The sequence below is a fragment of the Brachyhypopomus gauderio genome, unplaced genomic scaffold (assembly GCF_052324685.1).
Source record: "Brachyhypopomus gauderio isolate BG-103 unplaced genomic scaffold, BGAUD_0.2 sc79, whole genome shotgun sequence".
NCBI classification, from domain to species: Eukaryota; Metazoa; Chordata; class Actinopteri; order Gymnotiformes; family Hypopomidae; genus Brachyhypopomus; species Brachyhypopomus gauderio.
Window position 1 is genome coordinate 1,111,135 of NW_027506900.1, and position 25,439 is coordinate 1,136,573.

Sequence of the window (25,439 nt, forward strand, 5' to 3'; positions counted from 1 at the left end):
TTAGACACACTCAAGTATTTGGCAGTTTACCTAAACCATATGTGATGTTAAACAAAAGCCTTAAATATTTGTTTTATTCAAAATTGTCACAGACAATGAAAATAGCAGTCTTAATATTGTCATAGACAATATAATGAAAATGTCAGACTTAATCCATGCTCCACCCTGAAATAATAATTACTCTTTTACATCAGCAAGATTCCCTATAAAAACTCCCTTAGAGGACAAGGTAGGTGAAAGAGGGGACGCAGCCTCTCACATACATCCCAGAGCTGGTAACGATGGGAAGGCCAATAATGTCTCGAGTGTGGATGCTGAGATGGGTTACATTACTCATCATACTGCAGTCATCACAACAAACAGGTTGGTTCTTGATTATAAACTGGATTACACTTGTAATCTGTTAAAGATATTTAAATGCTGTTTTATTTTGTCTGCTTGTATTGCCTGCTGCCTGTCCATTTATGCTCTGATAATTTCACTCAGATGAAAGAAGTTCTGTTTATTCATTTAATGGGCAGTGATATAAAGTTATACAGCAAACATCTTGTAAAGGAAACAGTGATTGGTCTCAGTGATTCTTTTTCCTCATGAAAAAACCCTAGTGTTCCAGTGAATTATTAATTTTTAGCTATTAAAAATATTATAAGCAAATAATCTTTATCTTGTAACATTTGTATATAAGTATATTTTAGTGATTTTTTTTTATCTTGATGTATCAGAAACATTCTGAATTATTCCGTGAAATTGTGTTCAATGATGCCAGGGGCACCAGGTAGGCCTTTCTATACAGGATATTAAGTATATTAGATCAATTACAGTTTTCAGGCCCGTAGCCAGGGGGGATCGGAGGGTTCGTTCGACCCCCCCCCCCCCCCCCCCCCGCCCCCTCCCCCGTACACACATGCCCCCTCAATATATGTAGGCTATTCAACGAATGAATTGTTAATCTCCGGTGGATATACAGACAAACAAATAAGGACAGCAACAACAGACTCACAACAAACTTATAACAGTGTTGCCAACTCTCACGCAATGAGCGTTAGACACTCGCATTTGACTGTCTTCACACGCCATACATCCGATTTCTCACGCTGAAAAAATCTAGTTTATTTATCTCCGATCTACATCTATAATTCAATGAGTTACTAGTTCGCTCTGGCGCCAACTTCTGGCGATCGATCGCTTTAGGCGCAACATAGAGGAAACATATAAGACATAACAACCCCCCCGCATCAAATCTCACTCCTAGTGATTTTGAAAAGTTGGCAACCATGCTTATAATGAATAAAATATGTGTAAATTAAAAGGTTTGAAGTGCGCTCGTGTATTTAGGCGGCATTGGAGTAGAGAGGCAAATTAAGTCCACTTTTGGGGGAAAAAGATCCCCCCCATCACAATGCTGGCTACGGGCCTGGTTTTGATAACATTAAGATGGCCATTTGTAACGTTAGACTGAGAGGAGGCGGTCACAAATGCGATGAGAGGATGGGTACATTTTCAACATTAACTAGACATTTCTTGGCAGAACACAAAAGGTTAACTTTCCCATTGGTAACACAGAGATGAGACTTACTAGACCAACACAACATGATACACAAGGGACAGCAAAACAACAACAAACAGTAACTACTGTAACGAATAGACAGACTAATAAAAACATGTAAGAAAACAAGACTAGACAGAGAGTAAACCAAACTAATGAGTAAATATAACTAAAACAGAGCAACCAACTTAACCAGAAAGAAAAGAATACACAACTTTGTAAAATACACAAACCACATAGCTAGGGAAAGATAGCTAGGGTTACAGTACAGGAATCACAGAGCATTAGGTACAGGTTACAAAGCATGAACCTAGACAAACACAGAGTTCAAAAGATAGAGAGACAAATAATACAAAGGCTACAGTAACAATTACCAGCAACAAATGGACACAGGTATGGGGTTTAAATACACATACAACTGAGGAAACTTAATGAGACACAGGTGAGGGGAATAACAGGAGATGAGGTGCTAAACAAGGGTGTGGAAACCGAAAGTAAACACGGGAGCACATCAAAACAAGGAAGTCAATCACAAACAAACATGATTGACGGGGCGATGGAGTCAGTCATTACACCATTTTAGGGTTGGATGCAATGTTCTGGAGAACTCATTTTAATGAGCTATTGAAAAGTATTAGAGTAAAGAAACTCTCATTTGATCAGCTCAGAATTCTTCTAAAACCCAAGTGGACCAAACAATGACAATGAAAGAAACATATGATCTTCTAGTGCAGGGGTCGGCAACCTATGGCACAATGAGGCATAATCACTGGCACGCAACACGCTGGACCAGCATCAGCAAAAAAATATAAATTAATTTAAATTAACTATTTACACTCGCCACACAACACCCCCCCCCCCCCCCCCCCCCCATCAACAATTTAACAATTTAACAATTTAAATTTGATCAGCTACTGGTTCTACTAAAACCCAACATGTGCAATCAGTCAAGATGAAAGAAGCGCAATCAGGTATATGTTTCTACTCTGTATTCTAGCGATGAACTCTATGATTATACAAAGTCTACTTGTTTTTGTGAAGTAGTTGATTAGTCCTTTGAATGGATACTCTCATTTTATCAGCTCAGGGTTCTTCTAACACCCAAGAGGACCAAACAATGGCAATGAACGAAGAACCACCAGGTATGATGTTCTAGTGTAATTCCAATTATAATGTGTGTTAATAGAACAAGGACACTACTTAATTTATTACTTAGTATAGACTACAACATTGATAATGACATTGACATTTTAGAAAAGGTTACAATGTTCTGGAGAATTGTTATTAATGAACAATTATTAAGTATTTGTTAAATATTTGATCAGTAATCTGAGTGAATACTCTTATTTAATCAGCTCATGGGTCGTCTGAAACCCAAACAGTACAATCAGAGAACATGAATGAAGTATCATTGGGTGCACCTTTCTTGTAACGTCCGGTGGCACGAGGAAGGACGAGACAGAATCCTCTTCAGGATGAACGTTACATTTAATGTTCACACAAAAATAGCGCATACAGCGCACGGAAAACATAGAACATACACGAACACTTGCGTGACTCAGACAACAATGAGCACAGGACACTGCGCGAACGCACATTAAATAGACAAACCACATAATCCCCACGTGATGACGAGACGAGCCACAGGTGAAACGGATCAGCACAAGACGTAACCGCACCCATGGAAATACACAGACGCAGACGAGTAGACGCAGACAACGTTAACACACGCCCAATAGGGAGGGGCCGAGGACCTCAACGTGACATTTCTAGTCTATATCCCAGTAATTAACTGAATTATTATACGCTGCCTACCATATTTTAGTATTTGATAAGATTGACATGGATATTTTATGATGGGTTACAATATCCTGGAGAATTGATATTTATAAGCCAGAATAGAGGACACATGATGCATTTGATCAATAATCTGAATGGGTACTGATTTGATCAACTCATGAGTCTCCTGGGACCCAAAAAGTGTAATCAGTAGAGATGAAAGAAGGATCATCAGGTGTAAATTTCTAGTCTATATCCCAGTTATTAAGTGTATATTAATATATGCAGGATACTATATTTTAAAACTTGATAATATTGACATGGCCATTTTATGAGAGGTTACAGTAGTCTGGACATTTGCGTTCAATGAGAGAATACGTTTTTGTGAAGTAGTTGATCAGTCCTTTGAATGGATACTCTCATTTGATCAGCTCAGGGTTCTTCTAACACCCAAGAGGACCAAACAATGACAATGAATGAAGAACCACCAGGTAATGTGTAATTCCAATTATGATGTGTGTTAATAAAACCAGGACATTACTTAATTTATTACTTAGTGTAGACTACAACATTTTAGAAAAGGTTACAATATTCTGGAAAATTGTAATTAATGAGCAATTATTAAGTATTTGTGAATTATCAGTAATCTGAGTGAATACTCTTATTTAATCAGCTCCTGAGGCTTCTGAAACCCAAACAGTACAATCGGAGGTGAATGAAGAATCATCAGGTAGACCTTTCTAGTCCCTAAATGAATTATACGCTGGCTACCACATTTCAGTATTTGACAATATTGACATGGAGATTTTATGATGGCTTACAGTATCCAGTAACACTTAAGTGTTTACTTACTAACGGGAAGTAATGCATAGGTTAACATGAACAACATGTGTCAAGCAGGACTAACAAAAAAACGAAAAAACAAAAAAAACGAAAAAAGAATGAAATGCACGACTATGCCAACTAGGGGAATTTCACCCCAAGGAATTACACTGGGGCAAAAGGAAGCCTCAGAACGAAACAAGACAACAATTGAAGGAAAAGGCACACAAGATCAACACCACTGGACCAGAGATGTAGTTCCAATTATTTATTTAATATAAAAATATGATTTCAAATGTGATTTCACTAACTCTATGGATAATATAAAAAATATAATTTCACAGACTCTTTATTAATAGTATAAAAAAAGACTTTCACTGACTCACAATTAACAAGTAAATCCAAGAGGGAACAGGGCTGCAGCCTTGGGGAGCTAGGGGATCACACCTATACTACACACTCACGGTGACCACAGCACATTCAGAATACTCCAAACCGCTACCAAACTGCGAACTTTATTTTCGGGTGAAAGTCTGTAACGCTGTTCCTTTCCCCTTGCGATTGGAATCCGCTCATAGCTCCAACAGCTACTGCGAATTCCTCAGCATACAGCGTAATGACTTTAAAAAAAGGAGAATTAATTTAAAATAAATCCCTTCATTAAAAATATCAATAGTAAGTGGGCCTACTTTACCTGATCGCAAAGTGCAAATGGCAACAGCCCACCATTGGTAGATATCGGCACAGTATTTCTAACGACGCGCCCACCAAACTGTGACGAAACAACAGAGCACGTTAGTTCTCAGCCCATAACACTCACCAATAGTCAGATGCCAAAAAAAGCATTTTTGCAATTCGGGGGAATTAGTGGGATTGCCCAAAAATCCCACTCTGCCACAAACACATTAAGTAACACATTAACAATAATTTACTATTGTTAAGTAAACATGTAAAAGTTTTGGCCAAAGCACCTGTTTTGGCTCTTTGTTGCTCACACCTTTTTAGAGTTTTAGTTTGGAGCAAAATGAACTAAAGAGCTAAAAACAGTATGGACATACTTCAGTTCATATGCTGATAGATTCTGGATATTTCCAAGTTACCCATTACTTATCAGTACAATGTAATATATTCCTTTCAGGTCGCACCAAAAAAGGTGCAAGCAACAAAGAGCCAAAACAGGAGCTGCAACTGTTACATGTTTAGTTAACATTAGTTAATTATTATTAATGTGTTACTTCATGTGTTGTTCATTTTAACTAATGCATTACTTAACGTTAGTAAGTAAACACTTAATGTAAAGTGTTACCCAGTATCCTGGAGAATTGATATTAATAAGCCAGAATAGAGGACTTATGATGCATTTGATTAATAATCTGAATGGGTATTCTGATTTGATCAGCTCATCAAAAAGTGTAATCAGTAGAGATGAAAAAAGGAACATCAGGTGTAAATTTCTAGTCTATATCACAGTAATTAAGTGTATTAATATACTCAGTCTACTATATTTTAAAACTTGATAATATTGACATGGCCATTTTATGAGAGGTTACAATAATGTGGTCAGTTGGTGTTAATGAGACAGTATTAATAAAGTTTTTGATCAATAGTCTGAATCTATACTCTAATTTAATCAGCTCATGAATCTTCTGACGCCCACATGGAGCAATCATCTGAGATGAAAAAATGGGCATCCGTCTATATCTAGTCGCTTTCCCAATAGTTATGTATATTAATATTCACAATTGTGTGTTAATTTACACAGCCTACTGCATTTCCATGATTTGTGTTATTGACATCGGTATTTTATGATTTATTTAGATTAGAGTCTTCTGTATAATTGCAAGTAATTAGCTGTAATTCAGTATTTGTGATGTATACGATCAATAATCTGAATAAGTCTTCTGAGACCCATGAAGGACAATCAGTAGAGATGAAAGAAGGAGTATCAGGTAGACCTTTCTAGTCTATATCCCAGTAATTAAAAGTATTATACACAGGCTGCTGCATTTCAATTGATTTTACTGACATGTCCACTTTATAGTTTTGAGTATTGTATAGTATTGATATTACGAAGCCTTAATAGAGTCTTTGTAATGTTTTTGATAAAAATTCTGAACGGGCACTCTCATTTAATCAGCTGAAGAGTCTTCTGAAATCCATGAAGAAGAATCAGTAGAGATGAATGAAGGATCACCAGGTACACTTTTCTAGTCTATGTCCCTATAATTAAGTTTATTTTTGTACATAGGCTTCTACATTTTAATACACAACCATTTTATGATATGTTACAGTGTTCTGGAGAATCATTATTAATGTGACATAATAGAGTATTTGTGATGTATTTAATAATAATAAAAAAAAACATTTTAATGGATAATCTCTTTTAATCAGCTACTGGGTCTTCTGAAAGTCATGAAGGGCAGTCAGTGCAGACTGAAGAAGGAACATCAGGTAGACCTTTCTAGACTTTACACTAATGATTAACTGTAGGCTATAGTTATAACCAGACTACTTCATTTTTAATACTTAATAATAGTGACTTTTTTTTTTTTTTTTGATAGACCTTTCTAGTCTATATCCCAGTAATGAAGTGTATTAACATACCCAGACTACTACAGTTTACTGCTTTTTGACACTGACATTGCCATTTCAGCGCAGGTTATAATGTTCTTGAAAATTGCTGTTTATGAGCCATAATGTTCGTGAAAAATGTTTTAAATAATCTGAATTGTCTGTCTCTTTATATTAATTAGAAACTACAGTGATAATTGATACAGGTAAATATATTTTAGCAATTTTCAAAACTCTGCTACTCTTAAGAAAACATTTTGTTTAACCCAGGAGTGAGTGTGGGTCACAACGGACAGATTTGCAGCACCTGGGGAAACTTCCACTTCAATACATTTGATGGAGAATTCTTCCAGCTCCCCTATACATGTAACTATGTACTGGCCACCCTGTGTGACACCACCAAGATGGACTTTAATATCCAGATGAGGAGGCAACATGTCAACAACATTCCCACCATCAGTTCCTTTACCTTAAAGCTGGAGGGAACTGTGATCAAGCTTTTCAATGGAGCCATTACCATGGATGACAAGGAGTGAGTGTTTTGGGTGGGATTAAAATCAGACCAATGACCTTTGAGTAATGCTTATATGACTAGCCTGTGCAAATTCATCAGTATTGTGTGGAATTAATAAATAAACAAATATTAGATAAATTTTTAAATAATAATAATAAATTAATAAAAACTAGAATGGCTAGTCATCTAAAGCAAATAAAGGTACGTAATTACATTATTAGCTTGTATAAACTGCATTGTTGAATTGTTTAAAACACTTTAAAGCTGCGCTTGTCGTCATTTGATTATGTGATGTGAATGTAATGTGGTCATATGATTATGTAAATGTTTTGTACAGAGTGACGTTCCCCAGCTCTCACCTTGGAGTGCGTATTGAGAAAACAACGAGTTTCATTAAGATAATTTCCAAGTTGGGAGTGATAGTCAATTGGGATGAAGTCAACTCACTCTCGGTACAGTTCAACTATTGTTTTCATTGCCATTGCAGTATATATAGTATATTTGCAAAGTAGTGTCTAAATAGATCTTATCTCTTAAACCTATCCTTAAACTCATATTTATGACCATGAGCCATGAAATGTGCATTACACTCAACTATTTACATTTCAGAACAGTGAGAGCATTTTCTTTGTAAGTGTACCTGATGTACTGAAGGCAGGAGTTGAACGTTAAAGCTTAGTTGTCTGATCACTGTTAGTGCTGGAACTCTAACACCATGTGACATAGAGCCTTGCCAAGATTACAAAACAAAATGCTACCAGCACTTTTTCACATAATGGGTCTTTAAACAGTCCAACTCTGCACTGATATAATTGGAGATATCCAAACAGGACGTTACCTTTGACAATTTCTCCATGAACTGGCATATCACAAAATGTTTTACAGCACAGAGCCTTATACATAACCTCATCCCTGTCTGGGGATAGAGTTCAAAGGCTGGCAAAGAACTATGATATAGTGGCTCTACCTGATATGCAAGAGTTCTCTAAAGAATAGTTCAACATTTTATTCAAATTCTATAAATACAGTTGAATAAAAGATGGATCTCTAATTGCTGGCAAGAATGTCCTGAAGATCCTGAAATTTCAGTCTTGCCAGTGTTAAATATATATTAAATTATAGCTATAAAAATTATAGCTGTAACCTTGCCAATATAAAAACAATTTAAATAATTTTAAGAAATCATTGTTTTAACTGCCTCTGGCTGTATAATTAAATCACTGCCTCCTGAAAACAGCACTTTTTAAAAAAGATACTTCTCATTTGTATAGTTATACGAAATATTGTTACATGCACTCATACATAGTCATTTGACTCAAAGGGAAATTAAAAAGTGATTTTTAAAAACTTTGTACTGAATTGAGAATGCAGCTTGACATGCATGTGTGCAGATGACTTTTGTAGGACCAGCTTTACTGATATCCAGGGGAATTCCAGACGTAACATAAATGAAACACAAGCCACCAGGAAGTCCAAGATAGCATCATATTCAGACAGAGTTCAGCAGCTAAAATCCAAAACATGCAGATATTCAAAAGGGATAAAACTAAAAGGCAGATTAATAGATAACAGCAAGCGTCCATACACAAGAAAGGCAGTGTAAAGAGAATGCTCAGTAGTCACTGTTAACAATGCCGTACTTCACAAACAGGAAGTAACCATGCTTAAATGAATTGAAATTGGAAATGGTGAAGCTAGTTAATACTCTGGTAATTGGGTTGTCTGGTGAATAGCTACTGGAGTCAGTATGGCATGGTCTGCCATTCATAATGTATTGTTTTTAAAATGTTTTTGTGTGTGTTTCCTATTTTTATATGTACTCACATTTTTTATGTGCTGTGAGTGAGATACTAAGATGATGCAAATCATATTGTTTTGCTTTTCTCTTTTTTAATCAATGAAGACTATCATGCAGCATTCTAGAACTATCTTTATATTCACTGTCTGTATGTATGTGTTAGCAATGACCTGCATTTTGTCCTACTTGTCAGGTTGAGTTATCAACAAAGTTCAGGGAACAGACCTGTGGACTCTGTGGGAACTTCAATGGCATTACGTATGATGAGTTCACAGAAAATGGTGAGACTTATTTTTATTTTGGTAGCTACAAAATATTTATTTCCGTATATTGTAAGAGGAATGGAAAATTTACCTCCAGAATTTTAACATACAGCAGTACTACTGCCAATTATGATAGTTTGCTAATGAACTCATATTTCCTCATACGTTTTGATGCTGGTAGTTAAATAACCAAACACGTTTCACTATTTGATGTAATGCGGAGTGATCACAAAGCAGACACATTCGCTGAGAAGAGTGAGATTTATTTGGGGCAAATCCATAACCACAACACAACAATATAGGAATAACAATAACAAGCCAAGTAAAAGGAAATAGACATGGGTGAAATCAATAATGGACAGAGAACAAAATGAGGGGCAAAATTAATGAAACCAAAACGAGTGTAACGAATGGAGGAGACAAAGAGGGATCCTTGTGCAAAAGCACAATGCTTTTTATTTGACAGATAGACACAATAAGAGAATGCGAGTTGTTAATGCATGACTGGGGTTTAGCAAGTATAATTGGCTGGGAGCGGTCAATCCGGTCCGAGGTCGTAACAAAATGGCAGAGTCCATAAGGCACCAAAGGGCTAAGCAGGAGACGAGGTCTAGAGAATAGGCAGAGGTCGGTACACGGTACAACCGAGTAGTATAACGCTTGGTACGCAACATAGTTGGCAATACTTCGCGACTAGGAAGTGAGATGGAAGTGTTTAAGAATGCCAGGAATGTGGGCGTGGTGATGAGGAACAGCTGAGTCTGGATGGCTATCAGGTGTCATTCCTGACAACAAGGAAACACATGGAGAATAAAACTAGGAAGTAGAAATAGGTTTAACCATGGCTAACCCCATAGGACACCTACGGACAGGCAATTGTGATATAAAAATTTGTCAGATATAACTTCTGAGATAATTGGTTGTCATGATTTTGAATGAATGTTGTTACCGATGGTTCTGCTATCAATTTAACGTATAATCGCTCCTTGTTTATAGAGTGGATTCTGTTGGCAAAGACAATGAGTTTTATGAATGTACATTAAAAGCAGGCCACCAGGTCATTAGGACACTGTGTACTCTTTGAAATCAGCACAATGTGAACTTAGGAAAATGATTATTGACTATGACATCTTTCTCTGCAGTTATAATGTCTTTTCTAAAACTGCTGTAGTCTACAAATTGCTGCTTAAAACATTGTAACTTTAATTATATTTCATATTTCTTTTACAGGGGCACGACTAAATGCAGATGACTATGGCCACAAATGGAAGATGGATGCACCAACTGAGACGTGTGAGGAGGTGAATGACCAGGAGAATCCTGAGAAATGCCAGAGCAAGGTATGTATTACTCACATTCACAATTGCTTAGTTAGCCTGCATCTGTAATGTAGAGACACCTGCATCTGCATAAATAAAGCCTGAAATAAATAAATGCATAAATCAGTAATTCCAGAAATAAAATTATATATGTGTATATATATATATATATATATATATATATATATATATATATATATATATATATATATATATATATATATATATATATATATATGCTGAACACTGTTTCTATTTTTATGCTGCACATTAATTATTTTTATTTATTGATTTGTCACCTTTCATCCTCCATAATACTAAATAAGACATTTTCATTTCATTGTATAATAAGGTGATAAGGGTTTACTATCTAACATTTTGTTTCATACTTTTTAGACATCTACATGTCAACAGCTGCTTTCCAATCCAGCATTCAGTAGCTGCCAGGACCTACTATCCATTCAAGGCTTTATGGATGCGTGTGTTAGAGATGAGTGTCACTGTAACAGCAGCAAGACCCCATGTTTGTGTGACACAATATCTGAATTCTCACGACAGTGTGCCCATGCAGGGGGCAGGCCGCAAAACTGGAGGACCAAGACACTTTGTGGTATGTACCTGCAGAAGTTACAATAATGGTGATATCATCTGAAAAGCAGTTTAGGAGACCATTGGAAGAAATTTGTTTCATACTTAGTTCAATACACAGTCAGTGAAGTCTATGGTAATGCAGTTTGGGTAGCACACAAGTGCACAAGCACTAAACTTACATGAAAACCAACAAGGACTGATGAACTAAAGGAGCTATAACTAAAATAAGTGAAATGCAGAATATAAAATAGACTATACAGAGACTAGTGGAACCGTCTTCTGGAGCAGCAGGGGTATCCAGACAAAAGAACATCTTGAATATTTCTGCTTTATAAAATAGTGGTGCTGTTCTTACCTTTGTTGTTGTTAACATATTGAGTGCTGATATGATCCATATGGTTTGATCTATACAGGAAAAGAGTGTCCATTGAACATGGTACACAGTGAGTGTGGGAGCCCCTGCCCAGACACCTGTTCTAACCAAGAAGGGAGCCAGCTCTGTGCAGACCACTGTGTTGATGGCTGCGTCTGTCCACCTGGTAACTCACCACTTATGAACACTGTAGAAACACACAAACACTGAGTCTTGTATAGTGGATTAAAGGGAGAATGGAAACAGTGGAGTATGATTAGGAATCACATGGACATTCAGAACTCAGGAGACAAGGACCTCTGGTAGTCAGTGGCAGGATTTACTGGATCATCTCTGACACAAACAAATAAATCACAGTATTTCATTATATACACCATGTTGTATATTGTTTCACCAATAATGTTCACTTTCTAGTTCAATAATTCAATACAATAATTTTAGCAAATATAATGAAAAATCAAATTCTAATTCAGTTTCTTATTAAACAAATTTCACTATTAAGTTTTATACTCTTCTGAGACAAATTAGGTCTCTTACGGCTTTCATGAGAGGCGGTCGCACTTTATCTCTGCTCCTGCACTCCCTCTGTTTCAGCTAGCTTAGCTTCTTTGTCTCGTCTTAGTTTCCTGATGTTGTTCTTCGAACTTTAGCAAAGAAAATGGATTTGATCAGGTGGTCTCTCAACGCAATTGGCATTATATTTTCCACGTGGAGTCATGGTGTGGGAGAACCCACATGTCTGGACGGACCGTCTGGATATGTGTTTGGCTCAGGGGGGACGTGGCGTAGTTTGTGTCTTGCGCCTCTCTCCCTGGAAGATGTTGAGGACGTGTTCTTCTTATTTGGAACTTTGATCACTGGGGTTCTGCTGATTGGATTAGGCATTGCCCTGGTGTATCGGGAAATTAAAAGAGTGGGGTCGGTTATCGAACTCCCACGCAAATTGCCCAATTTGATTGGGTGGCCTCTGGCCACGCCTCCCTACCTGAATGGATCTCGCCTCTCACTGCTTACTGTCTGTGTTATCAATGGTTCTATGTGCTATGGGGATTTTTTGCATGCACACAGACTGTTGTCCTGTTGCGAGAATAATCTGTGGTCGTATTTTTTTGTCTCCTCCTGGTGTTATCTCTCTATGGTTCTCCTCCATTCTGTGGGGGTGGCGCGTCTATGTTTACGTTGCCGCCGCTCTGGGTATTCGGTGTTTTAACACTAGGCCCAGGGAAATAACACATTTCATCTTGTACTTGTACAATGTGATGTACAATGTGAGTACAATATGATGAATAAAACTATCTATCTATCTATCCATCTATCCATCCATCCATCCATCCATCCATCCATCCCCAGGTATTCATAGAAACATAAAATGAAATGTGCATGGATTTGTAAATAATACCAGGATACTATTAGAAAAAAAGTCAAATAAATTACGTGTAGTAAACCTGTCTGATTAGACACACAAAGTAAAATATTTTAATTGTATTTGAAACCATGAGGGGTTTGATAAAGACGAATACGAACATCAAAGATTAATGGCTAAATGAATGTTATTTTACAAAATCACTCACTATAATGGTGGACTTGCACAGCTAGATTCACTTTCAGGTGTGCTATCTGTTACTGGCTAGCTAGCTAACACAAGTGATGTAGATAATAGTGATGAAGATAAGGGAGAATTTTGATTCCTTTGATGAAGGAGACAATGAAAAATTAATACATTGATCACTAAATGAATATTATTTTACAATATTTCTTAATAGTGGACTTATGCACGTTCACATTTAGGCACGTTGTGTGCTATTAGTTAGCTAAAACTAGAACCTGCTATTGTGAAATCTATGTTTAATTGATTCATAACAAAATAGTCCTGACTTTTGGTTTTGGCTTTTGCCTAAACTGACTGTCCATTAGTAATAGTTTACTTTGTAGGTTTCTGTGTGTGATAGTATAGTATGGAATAATATACAGTAGTACAGATTAATGGATATGCGTTGGACATGCTGAACACTGCTCTGTGCAGATTAGACTTTTTATCTTTTTTTAAAAGGTGTAATGTTTTTAAAACATTTATCAGTCACATTTTATCTCAGTCCCTTAGATCAGCAGTCCCCAACCTTTTTTGCGCGACGGACCGGTTACATGTCAGACAATATTTTCACAGACCGGCTTTTAAAGTGTGATCAGAATCTGATCGTCTTTTAAACGATCAGACTCTGATCGTCGATAAAATATTTTTTTATATATATATTGACCACTGCCTTAGATCACACTTTTATGCAATAAGTAACAAAATGTATTTTTTTTATGTAGAAAGTCTTTTTATATTAACACATTTCTAAAATACTTTATATATTTCACCTCTTTTGTCAACTTTTGTAAACTTATTTCCAACATCAAAATAATACATTTGTTTCAGTAAAGGAATGTTTTCATATGAGTTATGAAAATAATATGTCCATACCATACAAAACTATTGAATTATTATCTGTTTATACAGGCACTGTGCTTGATGATATTGGGAAAACTGGCTGCATCCCTGTTGATCAATGTCCTTGTAGCCACAATGGAAAAAACTATAAATCTGGAGAATCATACACAAGGACTTGTCAAAAATGGTAAGAAACACACACACACACACACACACACACACAAACAAAGTGTACTTTAACTATCTTCCCTCTCTGTGTATATCAGTGAGTGTTCTAGTGGGCGGTGGAATTGTGAAGCTCGCGACTGTCCTGGTACATGCATGGTGACGGGGTCTCATGTCACTACATATGATGGCACAGCTTACACCTTCCATGGAAACTGCTACCATGTCCTTTCCAAGGTCATTGTTAAACTCACTTAAAACCATAGATACATTAGTTGTTTATTAAAGCCAGTGACTAATATGCCAAAATTGTCTCTGTATTGTTAAATTTTGTGTCATGTCTCTAATGGAGCAGTCATGGCCTAGTGGTAGGGAACTGGTCTTGTGACCGGAGGGTTGTGGGTTCGATTCCCAGACTTGAGGCCATGACTGAGGTGCCCTTGAGCAAGGCACCTAACCCCAACTGTTCCCTGGGCGCCGGGCTAGGGCTGCCCACCGCTCTGGGCACGTGTGATCCACAGCCTCCTAGTAATCACTAGTGTGTGTGTGTTCTAACTGCACAGATGAGTTAAAAGCCCATTAAAAAATGGGTTAAAAATTTTGAATCACAATTGACAAAATACGGCACATTTTATTAATCCAATGCAAAATAAATAAATAAAATCCTATGAAATATGGAAAAATTGCAATACAACTAATAGTTGTGACAGAAAAAGTATTGAAGTAATTTTTTAAATATTTGAAATGTTGGTTTATTTTCTTCAGGACAAAGATTTGACTATACTGGGGAATTTGGTGCAGTGTGGTCAGACAGATACTGAAACATGTCTGACAGCTCTGAAACTGATCATCTCAGCAACCACTGTAAGCATTCTGAACTAAATAAACATTTCATCTGTAAAATTTGTAAAATATATTGACTATACTCTATCTATCTATCTATCTATCTATATCTGTGACGTAGCTCGCGCTACAGAGCTAGGAGGTAGACACAAATCTATCTATCATTTCATGTGGTATATATATATATATATATATCTCATATATATATATATATCAAAACCATTTCATGTGGTATTAAATTTTCATCAGTCTTTCAGCATCCTATTAAGGACAAAGCTCAAACCCACCTAACTTCTCAGGACCAGTTCATCATGCAATCACAGTGTCTCATGTATCAACGCATCTCAATTCCCAATTAATGTAATCTTGTTAGCCATGTTTCATTATTATTACTTCTTCATTTTTATGTCCTATATACAGGTTACTTTCTTACCAAATGGCATCGTACAAGTTAATGACTTCGCTACCAAGCTTCCAATTTATACCGGTGAATTTTTCAACCTTGACTTATTTTAACTAAACTGAACTATTTTATTTTATTTATTTTATTAACTATTGCTTTAAGTTGTGAATATCTACTAATGCACATTTCCAGACATAAAAGCAATTCTGGAGAGCTTAATAAAGATTGATGGATGAGTAATGATTGATGGATGATTTTTAATTACATGGGGCTCTCTTATTTTATTCTCAGATCAATTGACGATCTTCAAGCCTTCTACATTCTTTATTATTGCCAACACAGCAAATCTTCGTTTGGAGATCCAACTAGTTCCAGTCCTGCAAGTGTACATTGTAGCCAGTTCTACAAAGACAGAATTAAGCGGTCTGTTTCCATCTACATTTGTAGGCCTCTGAGCATCTATAATCATTCTCATATTGAAATGTTTCATTTCATGTCAAATACAATTCTTTCCTATAGGTCTGTGTGGGAACTTTAACAATGTCCAAGCAGATGACTTTGTCACAGAATCAGGACTTAAAGAGGGCACAGGAGTGAATTTTGCCAAGACATGGGAGGTTGGGTTGAATTGTCCTGATGTCAGCAACAACAATCAAGACCCCTGCAGTATGAGTGTTGAAAAAGGTATAGTCCTTATTATTCATGTACATTCAGCCTAGTTCTTTTAAACAATAATTTCTCACATAATATATGTAATTCTTTTATCCTTTTTAAATGTATGTTCTTTTAGAGAAATATGCCAAGGAATGGTGTGTCCTGCTTACTGACCCAGCAGGAGTGTTTGCCCAATGTCATGTTGAAGTCAACCCAAAAAATTATAGAGATGTAAGTTTTGGTGCCCAAGCTAGAGTTATTTTAAAACAATGTCCAAACTAAACCTCAAAGACACCTGTGCTGAGTCTTAGCTCTTAGAATATTTTTACAATAAGAAGTTTTTACAGTCTTGGCTCTACAATAACAAGTTTTTACAACTATATTGTTTACATCAGTTGGGACAGAAAAAAACATATGAACTTGTGGACCCTAATGTCTGGGTTTGACAACATCACATACTCATGTGCCATGTCAGGAATTGTTTTAATTATGTTGCTTTATTTTCTGCAGAGGTGTGTGTATGATTCGTGCAACTGCGCCAATAGTGAGGACTGCATGTGTGCAGCTGTTTCATCATATGTCCATGCATGTGCTGCTAAGGGTGTACTGATCTATGGCTGGAGAAACACCACCTGTGGTGAGGTGCTAATTTGAGTATTTGATCAGAGAGTGAGGGCCCTAATAGTTTAGTTGGAGTATCATGGTTTGATTTAAAAAGGAATCCTTTTAGCAACTTTGTATGACATTGGAAATTGACAGCTAAAGCCAGATGCCAAGATGAAGAACACAAGTTTTATTACATATATAGACTATAGTGATTCAGTGCTAAGCACAGACACACAACGCCACATTTTCAAAACAACAGCTGAGAAACAGAGGGCAAGACTCACAATCAAATACAGAGTGGACAACAAGTAACACGTGCAGCACATAGTCAAAAGACGTGGGACAAGGGATTCAAATAACACTGACATACACATACCCTTTAAGACACACGTGGAAGTAAAAATATACAATATACATATATAAAAATGCATATAGTACATATACAAAGACAAACAAATCCTGACACTTATGCACGCCCGAGGGGAGGATTCAGGGGCTGTACTGTGACACATTCAGTCAGCTGTGTCCAAACTTTTCACTGGTAGTTTATGTTAGATTCCACAGAGGCGGACGAAGTACTCAATTTCATTACTTGAGTCAAAGTACAGATACCACTGGTCAAATGCTACTCCGATACAAGTGAAAGTTGCATGTTCAAAATCTTACTTAAGTGAAAGTACTGAAGTACTTGCTTTTAAAAATACTTAAGTATTAAAGTACACCTTCCGTCACATTTGTAAAAAAGTTATAGTTTAAAAGTATTATACATCCTACCAAATCCTCTTTGGGCATAATATTCATACAGTCTTTGATAATAATCCATAAGGCATATTCCAATGATGTACATCATTCAGGTAGTGGTAGCAGAAAAGTTTAACCTACACTTTAGTTTAAGGAACAAAAACATTTTCTAAAACCACAATTCACTGATTAGCCTAGCCTAACCTGTTTAAGCAAATTATGTTACCATATTAAAAGTCAATAATAAAATGACAGTTTTCTCTCTTTGCTAGTTAGGTATTCAGTCATCCAATACAACATTATGCTACAGTCAATATAAACAAAGACAAAGTAAAATTAGCAGTGTGGCATCTTGGTAGTCTAACCTTGCTACAACCTTTTGCAGTATGGCTAAAGCCCACCAACTCCATGCCACCCAACATGCTAACAAACTCTTTTCAAACTAGAAATCACAGCCACATTAGAATTATTGACATTAATTCTACACTGACATTAGAATGGAAACATTATTTGACAAGATTCGATTAACCCACACGGTTTCCCTTATTGATGTTTCCGTAGTTTGAATTACTTGCCAATATAATGTTAACATTATTTATAGTGATCCTAGCAGACCTAGCAGTGGAGTGAGCTGGCAAAGTCATTTCACTAGCCTTACTGCAAAGCTCCTCTGACTACATAGTCACTTAACAAAACATTTAGGCTGCATACCGTAATATACTTCCTCAGGTGGGACGGTGAATTTTGGTATGCAGTGATATAGTTTGTTTTTGGCAAACAAAGCATGCATTTAAAACGATAGGAATGATTCATCCGTTCAGAAAACTGGAACATTTTGTCGAGATACGGCCATGGGTGCAAAAGAGCATGCCAGGGTTGCCAGCTCTCACGCATTGAGCGTGAGACACACGCATTTGACCGTTTTCACACGCTCTCACGCCACAGTTCCGATATCTCACGCCGATAAAAAATCTAGTTTATTTACCTCTGATCTATATCTATCAACCACCGGCGATCGCGATATAATACTTAATTTGTGTCCATTTTTCACCGCCCCGGTAACGTTCGCCACCCCTCGATCAACAATTTACACTCGCCACCAAGTCCAGGTTCAAATCTCCCTCCAAGCGATCTTGAAAAGTTGGCAACCCTGGCATGCTCCATCACCGCCGTCTCCGTTCATGTTGCTGTTATTTAGGAAAAGAACGACTAGCGACACCGAACTTGATTTTACACCTCACAGACACATCCTTGATTGCTGATAGGCTGTCACCTGTGAAAATACTATCGGGGGAGGGGAGGAGAGTTGTGTGTGGAAGTAACGAGTAACAGAGCTGGACAGAAATGTAGTGGAGTGATAAGTACTGTATTTGTTATTCAACTGTAGTGAAGTGAAAGTCATAAGTATTTTTTAAAAAATCAACTTAAGTAAAGTACAAATACTCAAGAACTGTACTTAAGTACAGTACTTAAGTAAATGTACTTCGTTACTGCCTACCTCTGAGATTCCAGAATAGAGCAGTGCTAGCAGTAATTAAATATATTCATTTACTATAAAGAAATAAGTCAATTCTCTAGCAAAGTAGCAATTTAATTTATCTTCACAAAAACCTGAAATTTTCACAGTTAAAGCAAGTTTGTTTCCCATTGTCAAGGTTCATTCTCAAAGGCATGTCCAAGCAGTATGGAGTACTCCTATAGCCTGAGCAGTTGTAGGACCTGCCGCTCTCTCCATGGCCAGGACCGTAGCTGTCAGGTGACTTACACACCACTGGATGGTTGCAGTTGTGTTGAAGGCACCTACCTTACAGATGAGGGAAAGTGTGTTGACTCCTCCAGCTGCCCCTGTTACTTCAATGATGAGGTTGTGGCTCCCATGAATGTCATCGTCAAGGACGGGGCTACATGGTATGAACATTAATTTTAACCTGTGGATCTCCATTCCCTGATTGGGTCATCTGTATTCATTTACATTTACATTAAGAGCATTTAGCAGATGCTCTTATCCAGAGCGACTTACAAAGTTTTCATCACTTTGTCTTGTTCTAACATATTTAACTCAATAACTCACTTCAAGAAGTTATCTATTAATAAAATAATGTTAATGTTGATGTAATCACAACAATGTGAATAAACATTCATTCAAATGTGATTTTTCAACTTTGTTAGAATATATGACTTTTTGTCATATGTTATTTTGCTTTATTACAGCACTTGCAATCATGGCGAGCTTCACTGCATTGGACAACAGCAAGTTCCTAGTGAGCATAAGTCTTATTTGGATTTATATGAATGGATTTTGTCTTTAATGTATTAGTGAATTTCATTCAAACACTAAATACATTGTGTATGTTTTTCCTGTTAGCTTGCACAGATCCTATGTTCTACTTCAACTGCTCAAATGCTGAACCTGGAGAGAGTGGAGCAGAGTGCCAGAGAAGCTGCAAAACACAGGGCCCTGACCAATGTGTAAGTCACCAGATAAAGGTGGAGGAATGGATGTGGAGAATAGGTGGAGGTGTGGACGGACCAATAGATCAACTTATTGATAGATGGATAACAGTTGAACATAATATGACAGTACTTATACCAGAAAGACCTAACTATCAAAGCTTTTGAATGTTCCCACTCCAATAATCAGTGTGTGAAACAAACCTGGTGCTTGAAACCTCTGTTCGGTGTTCTTAATATCATAATTGTTTATACTATTTCTAAAATTGTCTTAACAAGTCTTCAATCTTGTTGTGTTTTGATGTAGATATAGCTCTGGTATAATATGTTAATTTCGTTACATTGAGTAATGTGTGCAGAGCAGTCTTCTTCATGTCATAAAATGTGAGCTACATTGAAAGAAAAGCTAGGAATGTGGTTCCAGAATAATTGCTTTGGTTCTGACAAATATCTTGTCAGTTGTGAGTTCATTGCTAGATGTGTTATAATAGTTCGATATTGAGCCAACATTGACAATATTATGGACATATCTTTACATGACTGTAAGATCTTCTAAAGCTTTCCCTCTATGATGTGGGCCACAGGTGAGCTCACACTGTATGTCAGGGTGTGTGTGTACAAATGGTCTGCTGGCTGATGGACAAGGTGGGTGTGTGAAAGAAGAGGACTGTCCTTGTGTTTATAATGGACGCTTCTACCAACCAAAGGAAACTGTTAAATCTGACTGCAACACATGGTGAGCTAGTGAGCTAATTTAATGACACGGACAGGATGCTGTTAATGATGATCTTGTGTATATAAATGATTGTTATATTGAATATATTAAACCTACATGTCTACATTACCTGCTAATGCATTTGGTGAATGTGAACTCAAACAGCATTTCTGTTTATGTTATGACATTTAACATAAGATTAACTAGAAATTGTGGTATGAACTTTCCAGCACTTGCAAAAACCGGAAGTGGGACTGCACAGAAAATGAATGTTCTGGCGCTTGCTCTATATATGGTGATGGTCACATGACGAGTTTCGATGGTAGGAAATTCTCTTTCAATGGAGACTGTGAATACATGTTGGTCCAGGTAACTTTTGATTATTATTTCATTCTTAATTTTTTTTCCTCAACAAGCTAGACCAGGGGTGCCCAAAACTTTTCAGGGGGGGTTGGGTGGCGGCGTTTGTCGGTTGTTGGCCAGGGGGGGTGTCGTGTGTCAAACCCTAGACGTCAGATTGGCTAGCATGTATGTCAATCAAAATACAACCGTCAGTGCAGATGGACGATAGCCTGTCATTCATCCACTACTTTTTAATGTCATGCGATCTACCCACACTTCCTTCGCGATCGACGAGTAGATGGCGATCGACCAGTAGATCGCAATCGACATATTGGGCACCCCTGAGCTAGACGATCATAAAAAATGTTATACTTCATAGCATAACTTTCTCACTAAGTCAAATACAAATGTGTCAAAAGTATTCACATTCATTACTCAGGTAGAAGTATAGATACTATGGTTTAAAAATACTACTGTAGAACTCAACTCAAGCTTTTTACTCAAGTAACAGTTTAAAAGTACTGGTTTCAAAACTATTTTAAATATTAAAATAAAAGTAATGTAAGGGAATAAATGCCATTAAGGACATAAACTTAGGTTGCGTCACAGGGCCTATAGAGCACTACCTCACCTCCCCAAAAACATTTTTCTAAAGGCCATAATGGCTATAATGTTGTTTGAACATATAAATTTTGAAAAATTAGGGAGCACTAGGCTACCTGTTTAAGCTGCATATATGCCCATTGAAAAGGAATGCATTTTAGTTCAAATTAAAAACACGGCCACAGTGGTGAGGGAGGGGCAGCGAAGGAGTGGTGCACAACACAAACCATGTATTAACATAACGAAAATACACAAATGACAAGAGAAATACCAATTCAAAAACCTAAAACGGGCAGCTTTTGACATACAGTACATGGACTGGCTGATCTTCCTGGCTACCATCCTCCTCGCTGGTGCTTAATTGGGACATTTCACTCAAGTTCTTGAGTTTCTACCATGAACATCTTCATACTTAGCTACATATGTCTGCTATGTCATTGCTGGATTTATATGTGCAACCCTTGGTTTTCTAGTTATGGTACAATGAACACCACATATGTTAATGACATTAATTATTTATGTGACAATTATACACCTGAGTGAAACTGAAAGCTTGCTTGATAAGGCGTCAAATGGATCCTGTTTGCTTCAGCTGATTAATTTTCCCATGTCTTCCATATCAAAACTATCCTGTTTTATCTTGGCAGGACTACTGTGGCAGCAGCCTTAAGGGTTCATTCCGCATCATCACAGAGAACGTCCCCTGTGGCACCACTGGGACCACCTGTTCCAAATCTATTAAACTCTATCTAGGGGTAAGAAGCTCATACAATGGCCTTCTTGGTTATTAGAAAGCAGTTCTCCAGTATTAAAGTGCATTAAAGTTGCGGTGTGAGTTCTTCCAAAACTTGTCAGCTGTTTAAACTTCTCTTGTACTTTTCTGTCTTTTTATTTATAGAACCAAGAGTTGCATCTGTCAGATGAGGATATTAAAGTGGTCAATTATCAAAATGATTCAGAAATCCCTTATCATACCCACTATGTGGGGATATATTTGGTCATTGAGGCAAAAAATGGTTTGGTTCTTTTCTGGGATAAGAAGACAAGTGTAATGATCAAATTAAGTCCCTCTTTTAAGGTAATCATAAAGATAACACATTCAGACCTTTTCTCATAGTGTCATGCCCCCCTGCCCCATCCCACGTACATTCTTGTTTCCTTTGTCAATGTATCTCTATATGCTTTCAGTTTATGTTCCTTCCACCCATCCTTGTTAAAAGTATTTCCCTCTTCACCTGATTCCTTCTGTTATTGTTTGTGAATGGAGTGTTGTGAAACAGTGTTCTTTGAAAGTTGCTTATTCTGTTAATCTGAGAATAATTACTCAATCATTCAGTCACATTTACTCACTGTTTCCCTACCACTTTTTCCCAATGACAGGGCAATGTGTGCGGCTTGTGTGGAAACTATGATGGGAATGCAAAAAATGACTTTGTGACTCGCAGTGGTGAGGAGGTGGTGGAACAGCTCGAGTTTGGTAACAGCTGGAGAGTTTTTCCGACATGCCCCAAAGCCAAAAGTGTCAGCAGCTCCTGTGATATGAGACCACACCGTCAGGCCTGGGCCATCAAACAGTGCAGCGTTATCAAGAGTGATGTCTTTAAGGACTGTCACTCCTTAGTGAGTAACCAATAATGTGTTGAGGGTGATTAAGAGACACTCTAATTATAAGGTTTTAGATCACTCCTTATTGAGTGAATTAAGTTGAATCAAGAATCAGTATGCAGTGCATTGGTCTAGGACTGAGAAAGAACAAAGTTTCTAATACACTTGAGAAGATTCTAGAAAAGATGCCACCTATTCTGCAAAATATGCCAGAATATTCTAGCATTATTTCAGTGCCATATTACAGCTATCAGTGCTGTGCTCTCTGTCTACAATGGCTAATGCTTTTTTTGCCTTTTACTGTTTTATAGTGCAGATCAAGCATTAAATAGTCTCTCTTCTGAGAGACTTTCTCATTTGTTTTGCTTTTTACTATAAAATATATTACATACACCATATGGAACTCAAGCTTAGACCACTCACTGTATCGAGTTGTTCTGCTTTCAATTTCTGCCTACAGGTGGATCATACTCAATATTATGATGCGTGTGTGAAAGACACGTGTGCGTGTGACACTGGTGGAGACTGTGAGTGCTTCTGCGCATCTGTGGCAGCCTATGCAGCTGCATGCAGTGAACAAGGAGCCTGTATAATGTGGAGGAGCCCAACTATTTGCCGTGAGTTGAAATACAGAAACCAATAGTTTAATTAACCCACATATTCACATTCACACATTATTTTGCATTAAATGCAAGTACAGATTTCTTCTGTTTTTTATGGGTTTATGTTTACCATCTTACTTAACCTCACTTAGGAAATGTATATGTGAGAAATTGACATGTGAGAAATACTTTTTTTTACTTACACTGATTGAAGATGAACTTTATGTAGTTTTTTTTTATTTATGTTTATTTTTAAACTTTTTTACAATACTGTAATTCCACTTGACAAGTCATAGACTGACTTGGACTTTTCCTACAGCTTTGTTTTGTGACTACTACAATTCACATGAAGGCTGTGAGTGGCACTATAAACCTTGTGGACAATCCTGCATGAAGACTTGTGAGAACCCCTCAGGAGTCTGCTTCAATAAAATTCATCCTTTAGAGGGTAAGTGGTCTTGGCTAAACCTTCAGTGCATTCTGTATTGCAGGTTTGCAGGTTGCTATGCATATCTCAATTATAATTTTTTTTTCTGTAAATTTTATCTAACAAATTTCAAAGGAATTAGACATACATTTCTATGTGTTGAAAATACAGTACTAATATTATTTAGACTGCTAATAACTTGTCATTATGGTCATTTGCTGACACTTTATTTAAAGTTTTTTAAGAGCCTTTTTCTTTGTCATTGTTATCCAAGCCTCACTCACCTTCCCAGGAGTTAGTAGAGTGGTGATGTGTAGTGTAGCTAAACACTGAGCTACTAATCTTATTCTTTGTTGACACTTTATTTTGTAGGATGTTTTCCCCAGTGCCCGTCAGACAGGCCTTACCTGGAGGAGAAAACAATGAAGTGTGTTCAAAGAGATCAGTGTGGCTGCTATGTAGAAAACATTCATTACAACATGGGAGATACTATTCCTTCAAAAGAAAACTGCCAATCATGGTATATTACAGAATCAAATTTCAGCACCTTTATATAAAGTAGCTGTTTATAGTTTCATGTGTAAAACAGTATAGTGTATTATTTTTGAAATGTTACAAAATGTGATCATTCTTTTTAGCAAATGTTTGTCAGATGGTCCTTCATGTTTCTACAACGAAACAGGTCAGCAAATTACATGAGGCAATAAATTCATTACCTTGCAATTTATCTAGAATGAACTCACTCATTTAATTACTGTCAACATGTTCTTGATTTAGCTTGCAAATGTATGTATGATGGAAAAGAATACATGAAGGGAAGTACAATATATTACACACATGATGGAGATGGTGCATGTATTAATGCTACATGTGGGAAAAATGGAACTATTGAGAGGAGCATGCTTAACTGTGTCACTACTACAGTTACACCCACAACATTCACATTCACAACACGTGGTAAGTACACCATTGCTTTCAGCATTAACAATTCATTAGAAAAATGGTTTTAACATTATTAAAACCAGTGATACCAATGTTGGGGTGGGATATTTACAAAATTGCAGAACTAAACTTTTTTTAGCTCTCAAAGACCCTGAGGTAGTTAACATTTTTATTCTGTTACATCTCTGAACACACCTCAGCCAAAGTGCATTAGAGTGCTGATTACTTGTTACATCTGTGTTATGAACACAGAACTGTAATGCCAGAGACGTTATATTAGAGAAAGCAGCAGTCAGGGGGTGTTGTATGGAGGTTAAGTGGTGACAATATGAA

General features: G+C 36.9%; 1 protein-coding gene across 1 annotated transcript in view; it reads left to right on the forward strand.

The window, feature by feature from the left end:
- Positions 1-244: 244 nt before the first annotated feature.
- The window catches only part of LOC143492557 (uncharacterized), a 47,429-nt gene continuing 22,234 nt past the window's right edge, over positions 245-25,439 (forward strand). Inside the window, exons 1-33 of the mRNA XM_076990892.1 lie at positions 245-363; positions 2,629-2,688; positions 3,757-3,816; positions 3,999-4,055; positions 6,285-6,344; positions 6,539-6,598; positions 6,989-7,250; positions 7,570-7,684; positions 9,224-9,311; positions 10,524-10,633; positions 11,009-11,222; positions 11,617-11,742; positions 14,077-14,194; positions 14,274-14,409; positions 14,938-15,036; positions 15,436-15,502; positions 15,710-15,841; positions 15,938-16,102; positions 16,209-16,303; positions 16,583-16,709; positions 19,075-19,327; positions 19,631-19,680; positions 19,785-19,888; positions 20,455-20,606; positions 20,816-20,954; positions 22,178-22,285; positions 22,429-22,608; positions 22,911-23,150; positions 23,596-23,752; positions 24,057-24,185; positions 24,537-24,684; positions 24,803-24,846; positions 24,942-25,121. Coding sequence (XP_076847007.1) covers positions 282-363; positions 2,629-2,688; positions 3,757-3,816; positions 3,999-4,055; positions 6,285-6,344; positions 6,539-6,598; positions 6,989-7,250; positions 7,570-7,684; positions 9,224-9,311; positions 10,524-10,633; positions 11,009-11,222; positions 11,617-11,742; positions 14,077-14,194; positions 14,274-14,409; positions 14,938-15,036; positions 15,436-15,502; positions 15,710-15,841; positions 15,938-16,102; positions 16,209-16,303; positions 16,583-16,709; positions 19,075-19,327; positions 19,631-19,680; positions 19,785-19,888; positions 20,455-20,606; positions 20,816-20,954; positions 22,178-22,285; positions 22,429-22,608; positions 22,911-23,150; positions 23,596-23,752; positions 24,057-24,185; positions 24,537-24,684; positions 24,803-24,846; positions 24,942-25,121 — 4,117 coding nt within the window. The 5' untranslated portion in view covers positions 245-281. The remainder of the gene's footprint in view (positions 364-2,628; positions 2,689-3,756; positions 3,817-3,998; positions 4,056-6,284; positions 6,345-6,538; positions 6,599-6,988; positions 7,251-7,569; positions 7,685-9,223; positions 9,312-10,523; positions 10,634-11,008; positions 11,223-11,616; positions 11,743-14,076; positions 14,195-14,273; positions 14,410-14,937; positions 15,037-15,435; positions 15,503-15,709; positions 15,842-15,937; positions 16,103-16,208; positions 16,304-16,582; positions 16,710-19,074; positions 19,328-19,630; positions 19,681-19,784; positions 19,889-20,454; positions 20,607-20,815; positions 20,955-22,177; positions 22,286-22,428; positions 22,609-22,910; positions 23,151-23,595; positions 23,753-24,056; positions 24,186-24,536; positions 24,685-24,802; positions 24,847-24,941; positions 25,122-25,439) is intronic.